Here is a 17,312-nt window from a genome sequence, read left to right as displayed (position 1 = left end):
CCCCCTTCTTCAAATTTAATTAACAAAGAACGATCGATTAATTCGCCTTGGTGCGTACAACAGTTCCAATTCTTTCCTCTCTTTTGTGCTCTTCCACACTCTTTCGTACGCTTTCGTATAGCTATTTTCTAGAAACTAGAAATTTTCGAGAATTTCTACCGAACATACGGGCATACCGAACATTCAGGATTGTATTCTGTACTCCGACAGACGATACGATTCTCGTTTTAGAGAACTATCAACGTACGAATAAGAGATACGATCCGTCGCGTCGTTTTACCTAGTATTTTTCAATTTCGAAACAAACGTCGTATCGTAATGCCGAAACACGACAACTTTTATCGGCAAGAAAATTGAAACGAACGGACGTTTCTTAGGCGGACACATTCTCTAAGATAAACGACGGCAAAGGAAAGTATAAGAAAGTAAAGGAGGATACGCGCGATCCAATAGGGATCAACGTTCGAATCGATCGGTATTTTATTATTTCGAGAAAGCTGAATAGATAGTAGGCGAGTTGTTTACCTCCGGAAGGGAATTCAATTATTTTCCCAATTTCGATTGTTGGTTATTTTCGTTGTTATCGCGGTCTTAGCGAAGCTCGATAATCGGATCGAAAAAGAAAGATGCTTCGCCTTCGTTATATTGCTATTCTACCGGGAAATTCTATATCGTAATTATCGAAAATTACTCGTAAAAGTAATATTGCTTTTAAAACTCCGGCGAGATTCGGTACGCGAACGCTCATTTTTTATTATTGCCGTACGGATAAAATATACGCGAGTCCGATTACGTAACGGCGGATCGCGATCGGCGCATGTTCGTAAGAATTAAAGCGACATTTGCGTGCATCTTCAATAAGACGGCATCGATCGTCATCGATTGTTCCGCTCTCTAGCAACGATATAGCGATACCGACGTATATTAATGAACTAACATCTAATAATTTGTCCAATTGTTCTCTTCTTTCGGGCGCGGTAATCGGTAACAGCGATAAATCCAGAACGAACGAATCGTGCATCGAAAATACGAATGATCGATCGATGCGTTTCGCTAACGTAAGCTTCGACAAAAGCGAAGCTGTGAGCAAGGCCACCGTACGCGACAAGACCTATTTTCTAGGACTTCCTTGTCTCTTAATGCCACGGTTCGATACGTTCGCGATACCGTTCTCTCTCTCTCTCTCTCTCTCTCTATCGTGCTTCTTCGAACCGATATGATACGTGGAAGAAAGGCTAGCGTTTTCCAACACGGTTAGGTTCGCTTACGAGCAAACAGTCACCGCTGCAATAATGACGTATCGATCGAATAAAAATGAAGATTTTCTCGAGGACAGCGTCTTTAGCGATATTCGCGACGACTCTCCGCGATAGAATTGTTGAACGCTCGATCGAAATTTCGTGGGGAAAATCCGGAAAGCAAGCTGTTCGCAAGCTCCGAGTAAAATCTTTCTCCGAACGCGAACGGTGTTAAATGAAATTGAAAATCCGCTTCGAAAGGAGTACGAGAGAATGGACAAAGTGCAATTTCCGCGGCGGAAATTACATCTACGAGCAGTGGGAAAAGCTCGGTTGAAAAGCTTCGTTTACTGAAACATGCTGCGCTCGTTCAAATAGCATAGCTATGCTTGCGCTTTTAAGAAGAAACCTATTTATACGTAAACACAGGAATCTATTGTCGCGTACGAGAGCGTCGAGAAAATGATTATCGGCGAATATGAATTCTACGTACATGTCCGTACTTGATAGATAACGAGATAAAAATGAAGGGGTATCGAAAAATAATCGAATCGAGTCTCGAGTGTCGGAGAGTCTCGCGTACGTACGGCGCGCGAATTCGGTGATACGAGCTGAGTGGCTCTTGATCGATCTCGACGAGAGAAATTATTACTAAATTATCCGATTAAATTTTTATCGGTCAACGATTCCTCGCGAAAGGAAAGAGAGCCGATCGACGACGGTAACGAGCGACTAACCGATAACTATTAGTATATAACCGATAAATATTAGTTCGTTTCGTCGATCGGGTGTGGCGTGCGTCGAAAGATAGGAGGTTAAAAAGCGCGCGATAAACCGCACCGCCCTCGTCGATCGGTCACGAGTTCGTTCGTCGTCAGTCGAGTCCCGTGTCTCGTCGACTAAGCACACACCCCCGAGTTACGCGGCCGCCGCGCGAAACCATCCCTCGCGGCTCTCAGAGTCGATCCAACCACCGCGATGGACGAATATAAACGCGCGTACGACTCGTTCACCGTACGCTACTCGTAGATACCGTTCCTTCGGAAGGAATATATAGGGGGAAATAGGGAAAATACCGATAAAAGAGAAAACTAGCGAAAAGTAGGAACGATCTACGAATCGAAAGGGTTCGCTGAAAATCGATGCATGGGCTTGACGCGACGACGATCGCGAGTTTCGCTCGGGATTAGGCTTAGATCCCTAAGCTTCGACGATGGTGGACAAATTGCACGAGTACGAGGGTTTCGCTGGAAGGGTGCACGATGTTCGCGACAAGATCAAAGAGAAATGGGAAGTGTGGAAGGAATGGAAGAACGGGATACCGTTCGACCAAGGTGTCGGAGGAGTTATCAATCATCTTCGTGGACCGCCGAAGCTCGAGAGGAGTTTGGACGATTATGCTCACGTTTATAGGTAGAATTTCGCGTAAAAGAGTTTATAGCCGACTTGCTACTAAACCGTACCGAACTCGTGTCGATTTTTAGAAAAAAGACTAGAGGAGAATTGGTACGCGTGTCCGCGGCTGTGATGGGAATCGAATTCTCTTACGCGGCGGAAACAGCGTTCGTTTCACCGACGTTGTTAAAAATTGGCGTGGATCATCAACACATGACTCTCGTTTGGGCTCTCAGCCCGTTGATCGGATTCTTTGTCACGCCAATTTTGGGAAGTTTGAGCGACAGGTGCCGATCGAAATACGGAAGAAGGAGACCGTTCATTCTATTGTTAGCGATCGGAGTGTTGATCGGTGAGAAGAAACTAGCTGATCGTACGGTAATCGTTCGAAAAGTTCTGCCAAGTATCTAAGTTCGTTGGACCTTTTCGAAGGGTTGATACTGGTTCCGAACGGCGAAGACATGGGTTACGCTTTCGGCGATACGCCGTCGACGTCGACTCGCGACAACTATACCGTTCCGCTTGGCCATCGAACAACGGCGAAACAATCGAAAGAGGAGTCGACGAAACATACTCGTTCCGGTGCTGCTCCCTCGCACTCTTGGGGAATCTTCTTCACGATTTTAGGCACGGTTCTCCTCGATTTCGACGCGGACGCGTGTCAAAGCCCGGCCAGAGCCTACTTACTCGACGTCACCACACCAGGCAAGCAAACTCTCTCTCTATCTCTCTATCTCTCTATCTCTCTCCAACGACTCGATTTACCTTCGCGAATCACTTTTCTCAACCGTTTCGAAACTACTTGAGAGCAGACTTAAATTAATTAATTAAGTATACTTTCGAACCGATTCGTAAAAGAAAGAATAGAAATATAACGTTTGCAGAGGATCATGCCAGAGGTTTAAGTACGTTCACCATAATGGCTGGCTTAGGTGGGTTTATGGGCTACGGATTAGGTGGTATTAATTGGGATGCCACAACGATAGGCGTTATGCTGGGTGGACACCTCCATGCCACGTTCACGTTGATCACGATCATCTTCGTAATTTGTGTCTCCTGTACGATCACCAGTTTCAAGGAGATCCCCTTGGAACTACTGGAAAGAGACGAGTATCAACAGCTCCAGGAACAGAAGGTTCGATGCGCGTCGATATTTCGTTAGCTTCGTAGATACTAGAACTTAGAGATTTAGGACTTATATCGGCTAGAGAATAAAGAGATAAAGTGTTATTTCGAGTAAAACGAAATAGGAAATCTGTTAACTTTCTCCGAAGATTTGTTAACGTTGTTCAGAAGTCTGGCGAAGGAACCGGCGACGAAACCGGCGACGAACAAAAGGAGTACGAGCGAATCGCGACGGACGAATGCGCGTACTACGGAACGGTAGACAACGATCGAGATTCCGTAGCGCGAAGAGACGTAAGTCGAACGTATCGGTTACCGTGTGGCGTGACGAGGATGAAACTGTGATGCGATCTATAGTATAGAAAGTATATAACGTTTAACAGGAATTTGTTCTTAAACCTCTTCCGGTGCGAGAGCCGGAAAAGCGGAGTGATCAGGTAGCTACCGTGCCGAACGAAACGACGATAGAAACTGGTCACGTTCAACCCGCTTTCGACAAAGATACAGAGGCGAATCCGAAAGCTACTTTAAGGGAATATCTTCTTTCTATCGTGTATATGCCGCATAGTCTTCGTATGGTATGCCTGACGAATTTGTTCTGCTGGATGGCCCACGTATGTTATTCCCTTTACTTCACCGATTTTGTCGGAGAAGCCGTTTACGGTGGTAATCCACAGGTTCGAACCAATTCGTTCCTTCTCGTTACTAATTAATTCGTTAATTAATTAATAGTATACTATTTAGTCAGTAATTTTACAGGCACCGGACGGCAGCAAAGAACGAGAACTGTACGAAAGCGGCGTTCGATTCGGATGTTGGGGAATGTCTATGTACTCCCTTTCTTGCTCGTGTTATTCGTTGATTATCGAGAAGTTGATAGAACGTTACAAGTAAGAACGTTTGCTACCGTTTTATTTATCGTTAGTTTTCCCATCGCTCCAACGCGACCATTCTCTCCACCGATCTTTTACAGAGCTCGAAAGGTTTACATTTGCGGACTATTATTCTACAGTGCCGGAATGATGATGATGGCGTTGACGAAGCATCCGTTGGGAGTGATTATATTCTCTTGGACCGCGGGTGTTATGTATTCGACGTTGTTCACCATGCCCTATTTGTTGGTCGCCCATTATCATGCCTCGTCGACGGTGAGTAATATTCCCTGATCACGATTTACCTCCGTCAGAAAACCGAAGAAAATTCCTTCGTTACTCGCCGCGTATCCCGACTCGGGATATTTTCGTTTAGCGGTGTCGGTAATTCGATAAAATAGGATAACGTAACGCGATTAACGTGGAACGTAGAACGAACGAGAAAATCGAATTAGTCGACGATTTGCAGTTCGAGGTGACAGCGGAAGGCGAAGCCGTTCAAAGCGGAGGCGTTCGTGGTCTTGGCACCGACGTGGCGATCGTCTCTTCCATGGTATTTCTAGCCCAATTTCTCCTCTCCTGCTGTTTAGGAACAATCGTCAGCCAATCCGGAACCACTACGGCGGTGGTCTGCGTGGCGAGCACCCTCGCCGCCTGCGGAGCCGTTTCTGCCACCCAAGTCATGTATTTGGATCTATGACTTTCCTCGCTGTCCTCTCGCTCTTTCTATCCAAATCCCTTTCATCCCTTTCATCCGACTAAAATTATTTATCTCGCGGTAAGTGTTCGCCAATCGATTTTCGATCGACATTTTACCCACCTTTTAGATTTTATATGAAATATTCGAGAAAATTCCGAATAAATCTGCTAGTAGTTTTCTGCTACTCTCGATTCTTTCCTATATCTTGGATTCCTCTCTACGTATGTATGTACGTACAGAGGAAAAATAGAAGAGAATATTATCCCAAATAAATTCAACACCGCTTAGAATTCATAGGACAAGCAGAGTTTATTCACTTTTACGTTATTTTACAAACGACAAGATTTTCTTTACTAGTTTTAGAAGAAGTTTGCGGAAGTTCGACTATTTGTTATTTCGTGGAAACGTTATTTAAATGTTACGCCTTATCGGTACGTTACGATGCACAAATAATGGCTCCGCGTATCTTTACCAGACACATCGTCGAGTTGCAGCGGTTACGCGTAGTAAAAGGAAATCTGTAAATAAATGTAACGTGTAAAAATGGTAATAAAGATACGTAAATAACGTAATGCGGTTAAACGAACGAATTTCAATTTTCCCTTTTTAAATTACAGATCGTAAGTGCAAAGTAAACTTCTCTGGCAATTAATTTGCTCATGGCCTTGATATATTTCTTAATGTACTCGTCGTTGACAAGATCCTGAAACGAATAGGTTATCTTTTATATTTTTTATGTCGAACAATTTGAGGGAAGAGCTCGCGATCATAAGTTTCCGTACCTGTACAATTTCGTAAGTTCGATTTTTGCAAAGCACCGGGAACGAGAAGAATATATCGGAACGTATACCGTATGAATGATCGGATAAAACCGTCATACAGGTCCATTCGTTTGTTGGGCTACCGTTCCACAAAATTCTACAATGTTCAGCTAATCCGTAAGCCATCGATTTCACGCGGTAAGGTCTGCTGTTAATATTTTGCGTGTGCTATAAAAAGAAAAATTTTATTCGCGACTAGAACTCTCGACGCTATGGGAGAGTGATAGAGGGTAAGGTGAAAAAGGGATTTCTACCTGTGGAAGAATATTCTTTAGCCACACTTCCAAACCTGTGTTCAATTTTCTTCGATCCGTGAAGAACATGTATCTACAATCGGGAAAATTGCATCTGTTATTTGTGCCCCATATAATCACGTTTTTTATCTCTGACGGAAGACATTTTGCTCGAGCAGCGATCTGAAGCGAATACAATTTCTCGATGTTGGACAAATTTTTCTCGCTAAATAATAAATACAATAAGAAACAGCAACGTACGTAAGCTGTGGCGATATTGAAATTGAACATCGATAGCGCAGTTATGTGACTGGAAGGGATAGATTTCACGTATCTGGATATAATGGTAGCGGCGGTGCTTCCGATCACGATGATTCTCGCGTCCTTTTTCGCATAATTTTCGATCGCTTCACCCTGACAGGAACAACGAAAAGTTCTTCGAATCGAGACTCGGACATGTTCGTTACTTATGAAAATAATCGAATCGATTCAAATATTAGTACGTAATATTTCGAGGTGAGAATGTAGTCCTTGAAAAACGGATCCCAATATTCGTCTTCGGTAAATTCGTATTCTCTCGCACGGCCGATGCAAACTACGACATCGGCATCCTTGAATTGAACGGAAGGATCGTGGCCATAACTGATACCTATCGTAGCGATCGTAAAAAAACCTAGAATCTCCGATACTTTCGATCCTCGATATATACCAATTATACGATATAAAGAGGATTCACAAATTGCTAAAAGAGATTTTTACCTTGCAGAAGATTAGGACTAAAAGACGTAAGCTCGATCTCGACGCTCTCCAAAAACAACGCTTTGTCCTGGAACTCGAAAATGCTAATAAAGACTAATTGATTTTCTCCAAAGACATTGTCGTACAATATTCTGTAGAGAAAGGTGAGCGCGAGTTCTGTCGTTCCATCGGTAACTACGATCTTTAAAACGTCCTTTGTATCGTCTACACCACCATTTATACTTTCGTTTTTCCTTGAATCCATCGAGACAGTACCGTCGTTTATCTTTTCATCCGTTTCCTTCAGAATTTCATTCGTCCGAAGTTAAACGTATGTTCAATGTTCAAAACAGAGACGCTTTCTGAAAACGGCATCTTTACCGCCATCTAATGACAACGCGCGAAACTATCAAAGAAGAAAATTATCACGATCGAGTAGAAAGAATAGTTGTACAGTAAGTGTGAATTGCGATATTCAAAAACTTTTTTTTTTTTTCCCATAAAATCCACCTTTCTTCGCTTTCGAATACAAAACTTTGAGTCGTTGATTATTTTCTATCTCGATAGTTCTACATCTGATCGTTGGATGGCGCTAGTAGTGCCGTTTTCGAAGAACATGCGAACGAATTCGAATGTTGAAAATTGTTCGAGAACGGGACTTTCAAAAGACTTGAAAAGAATTTTCGAAAGAATAAATTGATCGATCCTATATTATGATTAAGGCTGCTGTTGGTATGTAACGGATGTACGGTTTTAAAAATATAGGTCATTACGTTGCTATAAAGTTTTATTTTTACATTATTCATGATCGTGCAGTTTAGATCTTTCGAGTGTTTCCAAAATAATGTCCACGATGGATATATTCTCGCCCATTACGTAGCGTGACTTTTTACGTATATCGTGACACGCGTTCGCGTGCAACGTGCCGTGAATCTTTTCCAAGTAATGATCGATTTGATTCGCGTATAACGCGCCTTTACTCTCGTAGGGTAATACGTATGGATAAGCGTTTTCGATCAGACGATTAATATATCGTGCTATGTTCACTTCGCCCCTTATATGATGCGTACCCGACAAATGCATTATTGGATCAATTCCGATTGCTTTCCATATTATTGTTAAACGAATTACTGCGCTCTCGTTCGAATCTCGATATTCCGAGCAAAATGTTAATAAATCGTTTGAAAATTGTTCAACGCTGGAATGAACGTGCGATGTTACCAAAATATCGATATAAGGTTTTATGAAACGGAACAAAGATTCGATACATTTAATCGGATGCTTCGGATCGCAAAACAGAATGAGCTTTTCTTTTTCCATTTTTTCTGAACATCTAATCGCGCAACGTTTATTTTCACGCTTGTTTGATCGTTGATTTCTATCTTCGAGCTCCTTTTCTTCGATAGGAACATGTCTAATCCTGCCAGAAGAATGTTTTATTTATCTTATTTAATCGTTTACATAAATTATACGAACGAAGGGCTCGAATATATCAGAACGTGTATAACATATTCATAAATTAAGACGTGCACTTTTTTCGTTCCAACGTCCTAGTTACTTACAAAAATACTTTAAGAATGTTTAGAAAAATATTTACTTGTTTAATCGACAAATAGGATTGTTATAAACCATTTCCAGATCCACTTTTGGTCCAACTAAGTCTCGTATATTGTTTAATCCATACTTAATCATAGTTGGCCTATAAAAGTAGAATATTCGTATTATTAATCAATAGGATTTATACGATGCGAAAACCCTTTTCAATTGATATACCTTTCTAACGACAATCCCCACGCAATTACGTTAACGTTTTCAGGAATCCCCATTGGTAATAACATTTCTGGTCTGAACATTCCACTATTACCAATTTCTATCCATTTATTCAAGCCATCGTGGTAACAAAAAATTTCCATACTCGGCTCGGTGTACGGATTATACGCTGGTTTGAATCGAAGCTGTGTAATACCAAGTTTCTTAAAAAATTCATACAAAATTCCTATTAAATCACCTAACGTGAGATTATAATCAGCGATTACACCTTCGATTTGATGGAACTCTGCCAGATGCGTAGCATCCAAGGTTTCATTACGGAATACTCGATCGATACTGAAGTATTTTACCGGGATAAAGTCACCCTGAAATATAGTTACACAATTTCATTGTTGATGATACTATTATGAAATTTTTCATCCGATTACCTGCTGCATAAGCTTGTAAAGCATACGAGCACTAACAGCGGTCGTATGGGTACGAAGAACATTTTTTTCTGCTTCTTCTATTTTCCAATCGTAGCAATAGCCTAAAGAGCCATACCCTCCTTCGCTGTGAACTTTTTTTACCTTCTCCAGATATTCCATTGGAAAATTCTTACTATGAGACGGTTCTACGACAAAAATATTTATCCGTTACATTCGTAATTTTCAATGAAATTGTCAATAAATTTACCAGATATGAAAAAGGTATCGTGCGCGTCCCTCGCTGGATGTTGCTGAGGTTGAAATAAAGCGTCAAAGTTCCAAAACGAACTCTCCACAAAATTATTCGTTGGCATTTCGGTAAATCTAGCAAAGAGAGAATGACAATGTAAATAAGACGAATATTAAATGTTAGAATGATTTAGCCAATAATATGTTTTCTCCTGCATACCCCATCTCGAGGAAAATCTTTTTAAATTCGCTTCTGACTTTTAACAGAGGATGCAAGTGACCTACTTCTAAAGCAGCACCAAGAGCCGAAAAATTGTATGGTTTGAACTTTTTGTCTTTCCAAGCGCCGTTCGCTAATAAATCAGCAGTCAATTCTGTTTCCAGTTTTTCAACTTTTCTTGAAAAGTTTTGACCTTTACCCAGTTGCACGGATTTAATAACTCTGTTAATAAACAATCGCTTATTTGTATGTAATATAATCAATATATATTCATATTATGCCCAACTTACGTCTCTTGAATAAGTTTCCTTCTTTTGTAGTCATTTCTGAGGCGATCGCTCAGATTAGAGAGACTCTTCAAATCATTTTGTGTAACGTCCGTTATAGAAGATACCTTCTTCCTTACTATAGATGTACCACTGGATTTATCAATTTGTATCCAACCGGCGGATAAAGCTTTAGAAAATCCAATTTTTGCAAACGGTACTAACTGCATGATATCGGACTGAGGTATTCCCTCATTAGGAATTGCATTATAAACTGCTGCTTCGTGACTTCCATGATTTATTATATGTTGGCCCTCCGATGTCAATTCCCACTTTCTATCGCTGGTCTGTTTAGTTGTGATTAACTGGGAACATTGTGATAACGTTTACAAATAATTTACGTAATTTTTTTCTAAAACGAACAGTGATCGAACAAATATGAATAGAATTTTTAGGGTTATGTAGAGGATGAAATGGTTTCATCTGATCATACATTTGTAATTAGAATAATGTTAATAGAAATACTTATATAATTTAATAATATCACATAATCCAAAAGCATTGTACAGTTATAAGATCCTTGTTTTATTGAACTTACATCACCAACTGTTTCCAGACTTTTAATAGCTCCAACAATTTTTTGATGGTTTTCTTTAAAAATATCTGCTAAATCTAGAGAATTCACTTCCCCGTACTCGTCTAAATAATCCAATATTTTATCAGTCAATTCTTTCGTCATATTTGAAATGATTTATTTTATAGTAACACAACCTGTAAAAAACCATGTGAACACCGGCGAGAATAAATTACAAATGCCTTATATCATATTTCTTTTTTATCATTTAATATGTATCAGAATGATTACAGTTCTTGATTACTAATTTCAACGGCATGTAAAACAACTATATGATACTATTACAGTAAAATATTGAAATGCTTCTGTGAGATGTATGTCAATCCTATCCAGGTAACTAAGTCGCACACATACACGCGCCTGTATGCATTTAATGCATATACACATATATATATATATACAAATAGATTTTGAGCAAAAAATAATAATAGTAATCGTGTCAATAATTTCGATTAATGTATAATATACTTTTACAACTATATCTTAATATGTAAAAAAAAAATGTTTAACAGGAACTTTTAATATTGTAATTATAAATACCTATTAGAAATATAAAAACAGGATGAAATAAATATTTTTTAAGAAAAGGTATATTACTTTTTGTACATAGTTTATTGACAGTTAACAATACAAATTATTTCAGTGGAATAAACCTTGAAGAATGGGTAGCACCGATACCTGGTCTACCGTGTTTTACAGGTTTGTAAGTAACAGAGAATTCTCCCAGATAATGACCGATCATTTCTGGTTTGATTTCAACCTGATTGAATGTCTTTCCATTATAAACACCTACAATAGAGCCAACCATTTCGGGTACTATGATCATGTTGCGCAAATGAGTCTTCACGATTTCTGGCTTTTCGTTGGGTGGTGTTTCCTTTTTGGCTTTGCGTAACTTTTTCACAAGAGCCATAGATTTTCGCTTTAATCCATGGGAAAATCTCCTACGAGCCCGAGCATGCATCAAAACCATCAGCTGCTCACTGAAACAAATATTTATATTTTATAATATACACAAAATTTATACTGTATCAGCACTTTTAGTGCACTTAATTGTTAATGATAAGATGACAGTATGTGATCTTTCTCATTTGTAACTTTAAATAATACTCACTTTGGCATATCCAAGAGTTGATCAAGATCAACTCCTCGAAAGGTGAACTTTCGGAAACACCTTTTTTTCTTCTGAGTTTCCTCTGCCTAGAATTATACATGAGCGCATCAGAGATAGGTTATAATACGTGTAAAAACATTCACATCTTTACGGTAATACTATAATGTTCTTCTATTAAAAGAGAATCCTATAAATCGCTACCAATAATCTATATTTACAAGGATGAACGAGATACTATTAGATATTTTCATCGAAATTACGGTCCATACCTCAGCCATGTTTTCGGTCGGGAGAAACGGCAATAAGAAATAACACGATTTTTCCTACGCAAAAATTAATTTAGCCACAGACTAAAATGTATCTAGATAGAAAGCAAGCATATCCTTTCCGTCGAGTCGATAAAATATGCAATATTACTAGAACAACGATTTGGCGCGACAATTTTGTTTCAGTTCTGGACATTCTGTATTCTATGGTAATATGCATGAACTCTATATAACTATCGTGACATCGACAATGTACACTTAGCGGACAAAAGTTTCAGGATCTCAGTGTGTTTCGTTCGTTGGATGAAATACTTCTTCTTCTATATTTATATATTTCATAAATATATTAAAAGAATTAGATGCAATATTTCTTTAATCTTGTATAATTGTCACATTATGAGCGATTTTCGTTATTCGTTAATTTTTCGTCGCTGTATATTCGAACACGAAGAACAGGTTGTAGAGAAACTCCCCTAGCCTAGTGAATTGCGCAAATTTGTATTCTTTCGTAAAGCAAAGTAAATGTTCATAGATAAAGAACAAATGACCTAATCAATAAACATATAAAGTCATTTTATTCTGCACGTAAACGTATTTGTTAATGATATTAAACGATTTAATACGGCGCGCTAATACCCGCACATTACGTAATGTTTCCGTTAAAAAACTGTGCTTTTAAATATTTTCATCGATTAATAATTTATATTTATTTAATCATTAGAAAAATCCATGAATTTCAAATGACTGTTTTGTGATAGCTAAACATTCAGTTTGCATAAGCCACATTGTTTTTTAGTTTGTATAAAAAACGTGTACATTTTAAAGTGGCGCTAAATCTCGATTGCACTTGGTCAAGCTGTTCGATATATTCGTTCGAGTGCAAATCTGGCTTCCCTGGGGAAAATGGCGGTCGAGGGGAAACAGTCCCTACCACCGGCCACAATAACAGAGTATTGACAAGCATTAGGCCTTGTTCAGAGGAGGCATTTTGGAATAGGATAAAAATTTTCTGACTAAATGTTTAATTTGGAAAGCAAACTGATTCCTTTTTGTAACGGGTAGTAACAATATTGGAGATAATTTGAAATTCGACTAGAAATTATCTAATACGTATCGTGCACGGCTACACGAGGATGGTGGCTCCCTCGGTTCAAATGTAAAAAGCTGCAAAGAAAGTGAAATTTGCCAATTATCTTTCCGATTCGGTACAAGACGAATGTTGAACAAATATCGTTGCAAAACGAATCAGTCGGTTTCTAAAAATAAACATTTATTCTGGAATATTTGGTTATTTATCAATCTCGAAAATGTCTTCTGTGAATTGAGCATAACGTCTGTCAATGCTGTTTTGCTTTGAGCAAGTAGTGGGGACCATTTCCCCTTGACCGCCATTTTCCCCAGGGAAGCCAGATTTGCTCTCGTGTGTTCATATATTTGAGACGGCACACGTTCTCATTGGATCCGAATAACATTCAATAAAATCGAGAATATCTAAAGACGAGCACGGATCAATATTTACTCGTAAAATATGAAATACATTTTAGTAACTGGTGGTGTAATAAGTGGAGTCGGTAAAGGTGTTATTGCCAGTTCTTTTGGTACTATACTTAAACATTGCGGCATTCGTGTGACGTCTATTAAGATAGATCCTTATATAAATATTGATGCTGGAACTTTTTCACCTTATGAACATGGTAAGTACGTCTTAAAAAACGTATTTCCTATGCTTTTTCTCTCATACGAATCAATTTCGGAAAGATGTTTTTCTTTCACACGTTTAAAATTTCATATAGCCATGTGCTATTCTGCACGTTGCTGTCGCGCACTTTACAGTCACGTGTTGTATTTTTTAAATTTTTCTGTCAGAATTCGATTTAAAATTTCATGTGAAAAATTCATTTCCACTCGATAGTTAAATCGATGAATTTTTATGCGTGTATTGTTAACTTAACAAATTCCTCTTTGCTGTGTGAAAAAGTCCCCTTAGCTAAAATATATGTTCATTATCTGATCCATTGAATATATTAATTTAGATAATATAATTAAGTAAAATATTTAAGAACACGCTAAAATTTTGATTATTATATAAATTTGCTATATAAAATAGATTGTCATTCTAAAGAATAGATACAAAGAATGTATATGAACAAAACGATTCAGTTTATTTATTACTATAGTAGCTTTTTGGACCGATTTAGTAAACTAAATAAAGAATATTCAAGGTTGCAAAAGGTCGGTCTTTATAAGAAGAGTTATAGTTATTTATTGTTCTATCGTATATGTCTTTTATGTTCAAAATATTTTTTATGATTAAGGGGAAGTATACGTATTGGATGATGGTGGAGAGGTAGATCTTGATCTTGGAAACTATGAACGTTTCTTAGATGTGACTTTACACAGAGACAACAATATTACAACTGGGAAAATTTATCAGCATGTAATTTCAAAAGAAAGGCACGGTGATTACTTGGGAAAAACAGTTCAAGGTACAAATGATAGTTCATTTATTATTATAAAGTCCATTGTAAAGTGAACATTAATAGCAAATATATTTTGGATTTCAGTGGTACCTCACATAACAGATGCTATCCAGGAATGGGTTGAACGAGTAGCGAATCAACCAGTAACAGAAAGCAGTGATCAGCCTGATGTAATTTAATAGTTGTCTAAAATGAAAATATATTAATATAGTATAAGGTATATAATAATAGAGTATGTAAATTGATTTATATTTTGTCGCTTATAGGTTTGTATTGTTGAGTTGGGTGGAACTATAGGAGACATTGAAGGAATGCCATTTGTAGAAGCTTTTAGACAGTTTCAGTTTAGGGTGAAAAAAGAAAACTTTTGCTGTGCTCATGTATCTCTAGTGCCACAAGTACGAACTCGAATAATTCTCCTTCCTTGTTCTAGACCTTGACTTTGTATCGATGCCAAGTTGGTTTATTCTTAGCCCATAGAATTATATAATTTACTTGTAAAAATTTACAGTTCTGTTTATAGACACGTAAAGTATAGTAAAAAAAAAAAAAAAAAATAATCGTATTTTACTTAAAAGCGATATAAAATAATTATATTGGAAAATATTATTGTAAAAATATGCTTTTAGCCACGATCCACAGGAGAGCCAAAAACAAAACCCACTCAGTCTAGCGTGAGAGAATTACGAGGATTAGGATTATCACCTGACCTGATAGTCTGTAGATCGGAAAATCCAATAGGAGATTCTGTGAAAGAAAAAATTTCAAATTTTTGTCACGTTGCACCGGAGCAGGTGAAACTTGCCAATTTTGTCACAATTTTCATGAATTTGATAAAGAAAAGCTAATAGAAACTTTTTATTTGTTAGGTCATAACTGTTCATGATTTATCGTCTATATATCGAGTACCGCTTTTGATGGAATCGCAAGGCGTCATTGAATTTTTAAATGACAGATTACAACTAAATATTGGAATGCCACGACCAAGATGTTTCATGCGAAAGTGGAGAGATTTAGCAGATCGTATCGATCACTTACGAAAAGAGGTGAATATCGCATTAGTAGGAAAATATACGAAACTAGAAGATTCCTATGCGTCGGTTACGAAAGCGTTGCAACATGCCTGTATACAAGCTGGTTATAAACTTAAATTAACGGTAACAGTTCAAACATATTTTTCACTGTATTTTCATAGTGATTAGTTTTGTAATTCTGGTATTATACGGTTATAGTATATAGAGGCTGACAATTTAGAACAAACAATGAAAACAACAAATCCTGTATTGTACCACGAAGCTTGGCAACAACTTTGTAAAAGCAGGTAATTCTTTGTTTCGTACGTACGAAACATGCGTACTTGATTAATTTTTGTTTACGTTAAATTTTTATTATGTCATTCGTACTGTTTTGTAGCGGTGTCATAGTGCCGGGTGGTTTTGGTAAAAGAGGCATGCAAGGGAAAATGGAGGCATGTAAATGGTGTAGAATAAATGATAAACCGTATTTAGGTATTTGTTTGGGACTACAAGTAGCGGTTATTGAATTCGCAAGAAACGTTTTGGGCATTGAGGATGCAAATAGTATAGAAATCGATCCAAAAACTGATTATCCTCTCGTCATAGACATGCCAGAACATAATCCAGGTCATATGGGCGGAACTATGAGACTTGGAAAAAGACGTACTCTATTTACAGATGATAATTCTATTATAAGTTAGTAACAGAATATTTTAACAATTTTATCTAGCAAATGTTATTTCGCTTCAAAAATTTTGTTTAGAATTATATCGTATTTTATAAATATAGAACAATTGTATGGTAACAAGAACTATATAGAAGAGAGGCACAGGCATAGATATGAAATCAATCCAAAATATATCGAAGAGTTAGAAGAAGCTGGACTGAAATTTGTAGGTAAATTAAATCGCGTTAATTACCGGCATTAAAATACAGAAGAATAGTAACGATTAATTTACAAATTTCTTTAAAAGAAATTTCTCTTTTGATTTTTCATTATTTTTAATTATTTTGTTACATTCTTCAGGTCATAACGAAGATAAACTACGTATGGAAATAGCCGAATTAAAAGAACATAGTTACTATGTTGCTACTCAATTTCATCCGGAATATTTATCGAGACCGTTGAAACCTTCTCCTCCATTCTTAGGATTAATTTTAGCTAGCGTTGGCAAATTAAAATATTATTTAGCTAGAGGTTGTCGATTCTCACCTCACGAAGTCAATGATAGTGAGTCAGGTAAAGTAACATCATATCTGCGTAAATTTTGATAATTACAATTTACTAGTAATAATTTTCGCATTTTTAGCAGATAACGATTACCTCTATGATTCCATGGCGAAACCAGAACTGAGCGAAACACCTAGTAGAAGTAGTAGCACCACATCGGGCGTTAATGATTGAATTAGTGTCATTTACGTTGCGACGAAAATATTTTTAACGATGAAAATATATTATTTGTATGTATGCGTGGTAGGCAGATAAACAACTTTTATTCTAAAACAAGATACGAGATACATTTCAAAATGTGTGTACTATATTAAAGTTACATTAGTGTATTATAGATCTACACTGTATAATTATATGTTAAAATATACACGAAACCAGTTACATGCCAAAATGTTTAAATAATAGTTTTGTACCAAATGAAATCACTTAAGTATTTACAAATGAACATATATAGAATGTGTTTTGAATAAAAGTTGAAATATTGCAATTTTTATTATTGCTTAAAATTATTGTATGGCCTTTCTTTTCACGATCTTC

The 17,312-nt window shown here is 37.5% G+C and overlaps 5 protein-coding genes across 13 annotated transcripts; 2 read left to right on the top strand and 3 right to left on the bottom strand.

The window, feature by feature from the left end:
• Positions 1-1,932: 1,932 nt before the first annotated feature.
• On the top strand, positions 1,933-5,902 carry lovit (loss of visual transmission). 3 transcript variants are annotated; one of them, XM_012285554.2, is made up of 9 exons: positions 1,933-2,651; positions 2,723-2,985; positions 3,066-3,338; positions 3,518-3,768; positions 3,927-4,052; positions 4,142-4,435; positions 4,503-4,648; positions 4,771-4,906; positions 5,100-5,902. In XM_012285554.2, exons 1-9 carry the CDS (start codon positions 2,452-2,454, stop codon positions 5,328-5,330), a joined length of 1,920 nt encoding a protein of 639 aa, XP_012140944.2. In that variant the 5' UTR covers positions 1,933-2,451; the 3' UTR covers positions 5,331-5,902. The 3 variants fall into 3 exon arrangements, with proteins under 3 accessions (XP_012140944.2, XP_012140943.2, XP_003703543.2); XM_012285553.2 differs by having other exon boundaries at positions 2,040-2,651; positions 4,732-4,906; XM_003703495.3 differs by having other exon boundaries at positions 2,075-2,651; positions 4,518-4,648; positions 4,732-4,906.
• On the bottom strand, positions 5,621-11,042 carry alpha-PheRS (phenylalanine--tRNA ligase alpha subunit). 4 transcript variants are annotated; one of them, XM_076540440.1, is made up of 10 exons: positions 10,633-11,040; positions 10,059-10,399; positions 9,769-9,990; positions 9,568-9,683; positions 9,321-9,505; positions 8,896-9,257; positions 8,720-8,821; positions 6,406-6,478; positions 6,113-6,319; positions 5,621-6,033 (listed from the first exon to the last, which is right to left on the bottom strand). In XM_076540440.1, exons 1-10 carry the CDS (start codon positions 10,771-10,773, stop codon positions 5,923-5,925), a joined length of 1,860 nt encoding a protein of 619 aa, XP_076396555.1. In that variant the 5' UTR covers positions 10,774-11,040; the 3' UTR covers positions 5,621-5,922. The 4 variants fall into 4 exon arrangements, with proteins under 4 accessions (XP_076396555.1, XP_012140939.2, XP_012140938.2 ...); XM_012285549.2 differs by lacking the exons at positions 5,621-6,033; positions 6,113-6,319; positions 6,406-6,478 and adding an exon at positions 7,892-8,542 and having other exon boundaries at positions 10,633-10,805; positions 10,954-11,042; XM_012285548.2 differs by lacking the exons at positions 5,621-6,033; positions 6,113-6,319; positions 6,406-6,478 and adding an exon at positions 7,892-8,542 and having other exon boundaries at positions 10,633-10,805; positions 10,900-11,037.
• Positions 6,718-7,790, bottom strand: LOC143265896 (malate dehydrogenase). Its single transcript, XM_076540487.1, has 2 exons — positions 7,144-7,790; positions 6,718-7,033 (listed from the first exon to the last, which is right to left on the bottom strand). The coding sequence occupies exons 1-2, from the start codon at positions 7,385-7,387 to the stop codon at positions 6,852-6,854; spliced, it is 426 nt and encodes a 141-aa protein (XP_076396602.1). The 5' UTR covers positions 7,388-7,790; the 3' UTR covers positions 6,718-6,851.
• Positions 11,043-11,261: 219 nt separating the features above from the next.
• On the bottom strand, positions 11,262-12,210 carry RpS15 (ribosomal protein S15). The gene is made up of 3 exons (XM_003703506.3): positions 12,052-12,210; positions 11,783-11,868; positions 11,262-11,651 (listed from the first exon to the last, which is right to left on the bottom strand). Exons 1-3 carry the CDS (start codon positions 12,058-12,060, stop codon positions 11,303-11,305), a joined length of 444 nt encoding a protein of 147 aa, XP_003703554.1. The 5' UTR covers positions 12,061-12,210; the 3' UTR covers positions 11,262-11,302.
• A 767-nt stretch (positions 12,211-12,977) lies between these two features.
• Positions 12,978-17,268, top strand: Ctps (CTP synthase). Of its 4 annotated transcripts, none has more exons than XM_003703514.3 (11): positions 12,980-13,742; positions 14,364-14,534; positions 14,613-14,698; positions 14,795-14,926; positions 15,158-15,322; positions 15,398-15,685; positions 15,761-15,849; positions 15,942-16,240; positions 16,334-16,441; positions 16,572-16,784; positions 16,858-17,268. In XM_003703514.3, the coding sequence occupies exons 1-11, from the start codon at positions 13,577-13,579 to the stop codon at positions 16,947-16,949; spliced, it is 1,809 nt and encodes a 602-aa protein (XP_003703562.1). In that variant the 5' UTR covers positions 12,980-13,576; the 3' UTR covers positions 16,950-17,268. The 4 variants fall into 4 exon arrangements, with proteins under 4 accessions (XP_012140950.1, XP_012140951.1, XP_003703562.1 ...); XM_012285559.2 differs by having other exon boundaries at positions 12,982-13,742; positions 16,855-17,268; XM_012285560.2 differs by lacking the exon at positions 14,795-14,926 and having other exon boundaries at positions 12,978-13,742; positions 16,855-17,268.
• Positions 17,269-17,312: the final 44 nt, after the last annotated feature.

Source organism: Megachile rotundata, chromosome 15, assembly GCF_050947335.1.
Source record: "Megachile rotundata isolate GNS110a chromosome 15, iyMegRotu1, whole genome shotgun sequence".
Taxonomy (NCBI): domain Eukaryota; kingdom Metazoa; phylum Arthropoda; class Insecta; order Hymenoptera; family Megachilidae; genus Megachile; species Megachile rotundata.
Note: the sequence above shows the minus strand (reverse complement) of the source record. Positions and strands in the feature narration are given on the sequence as shown.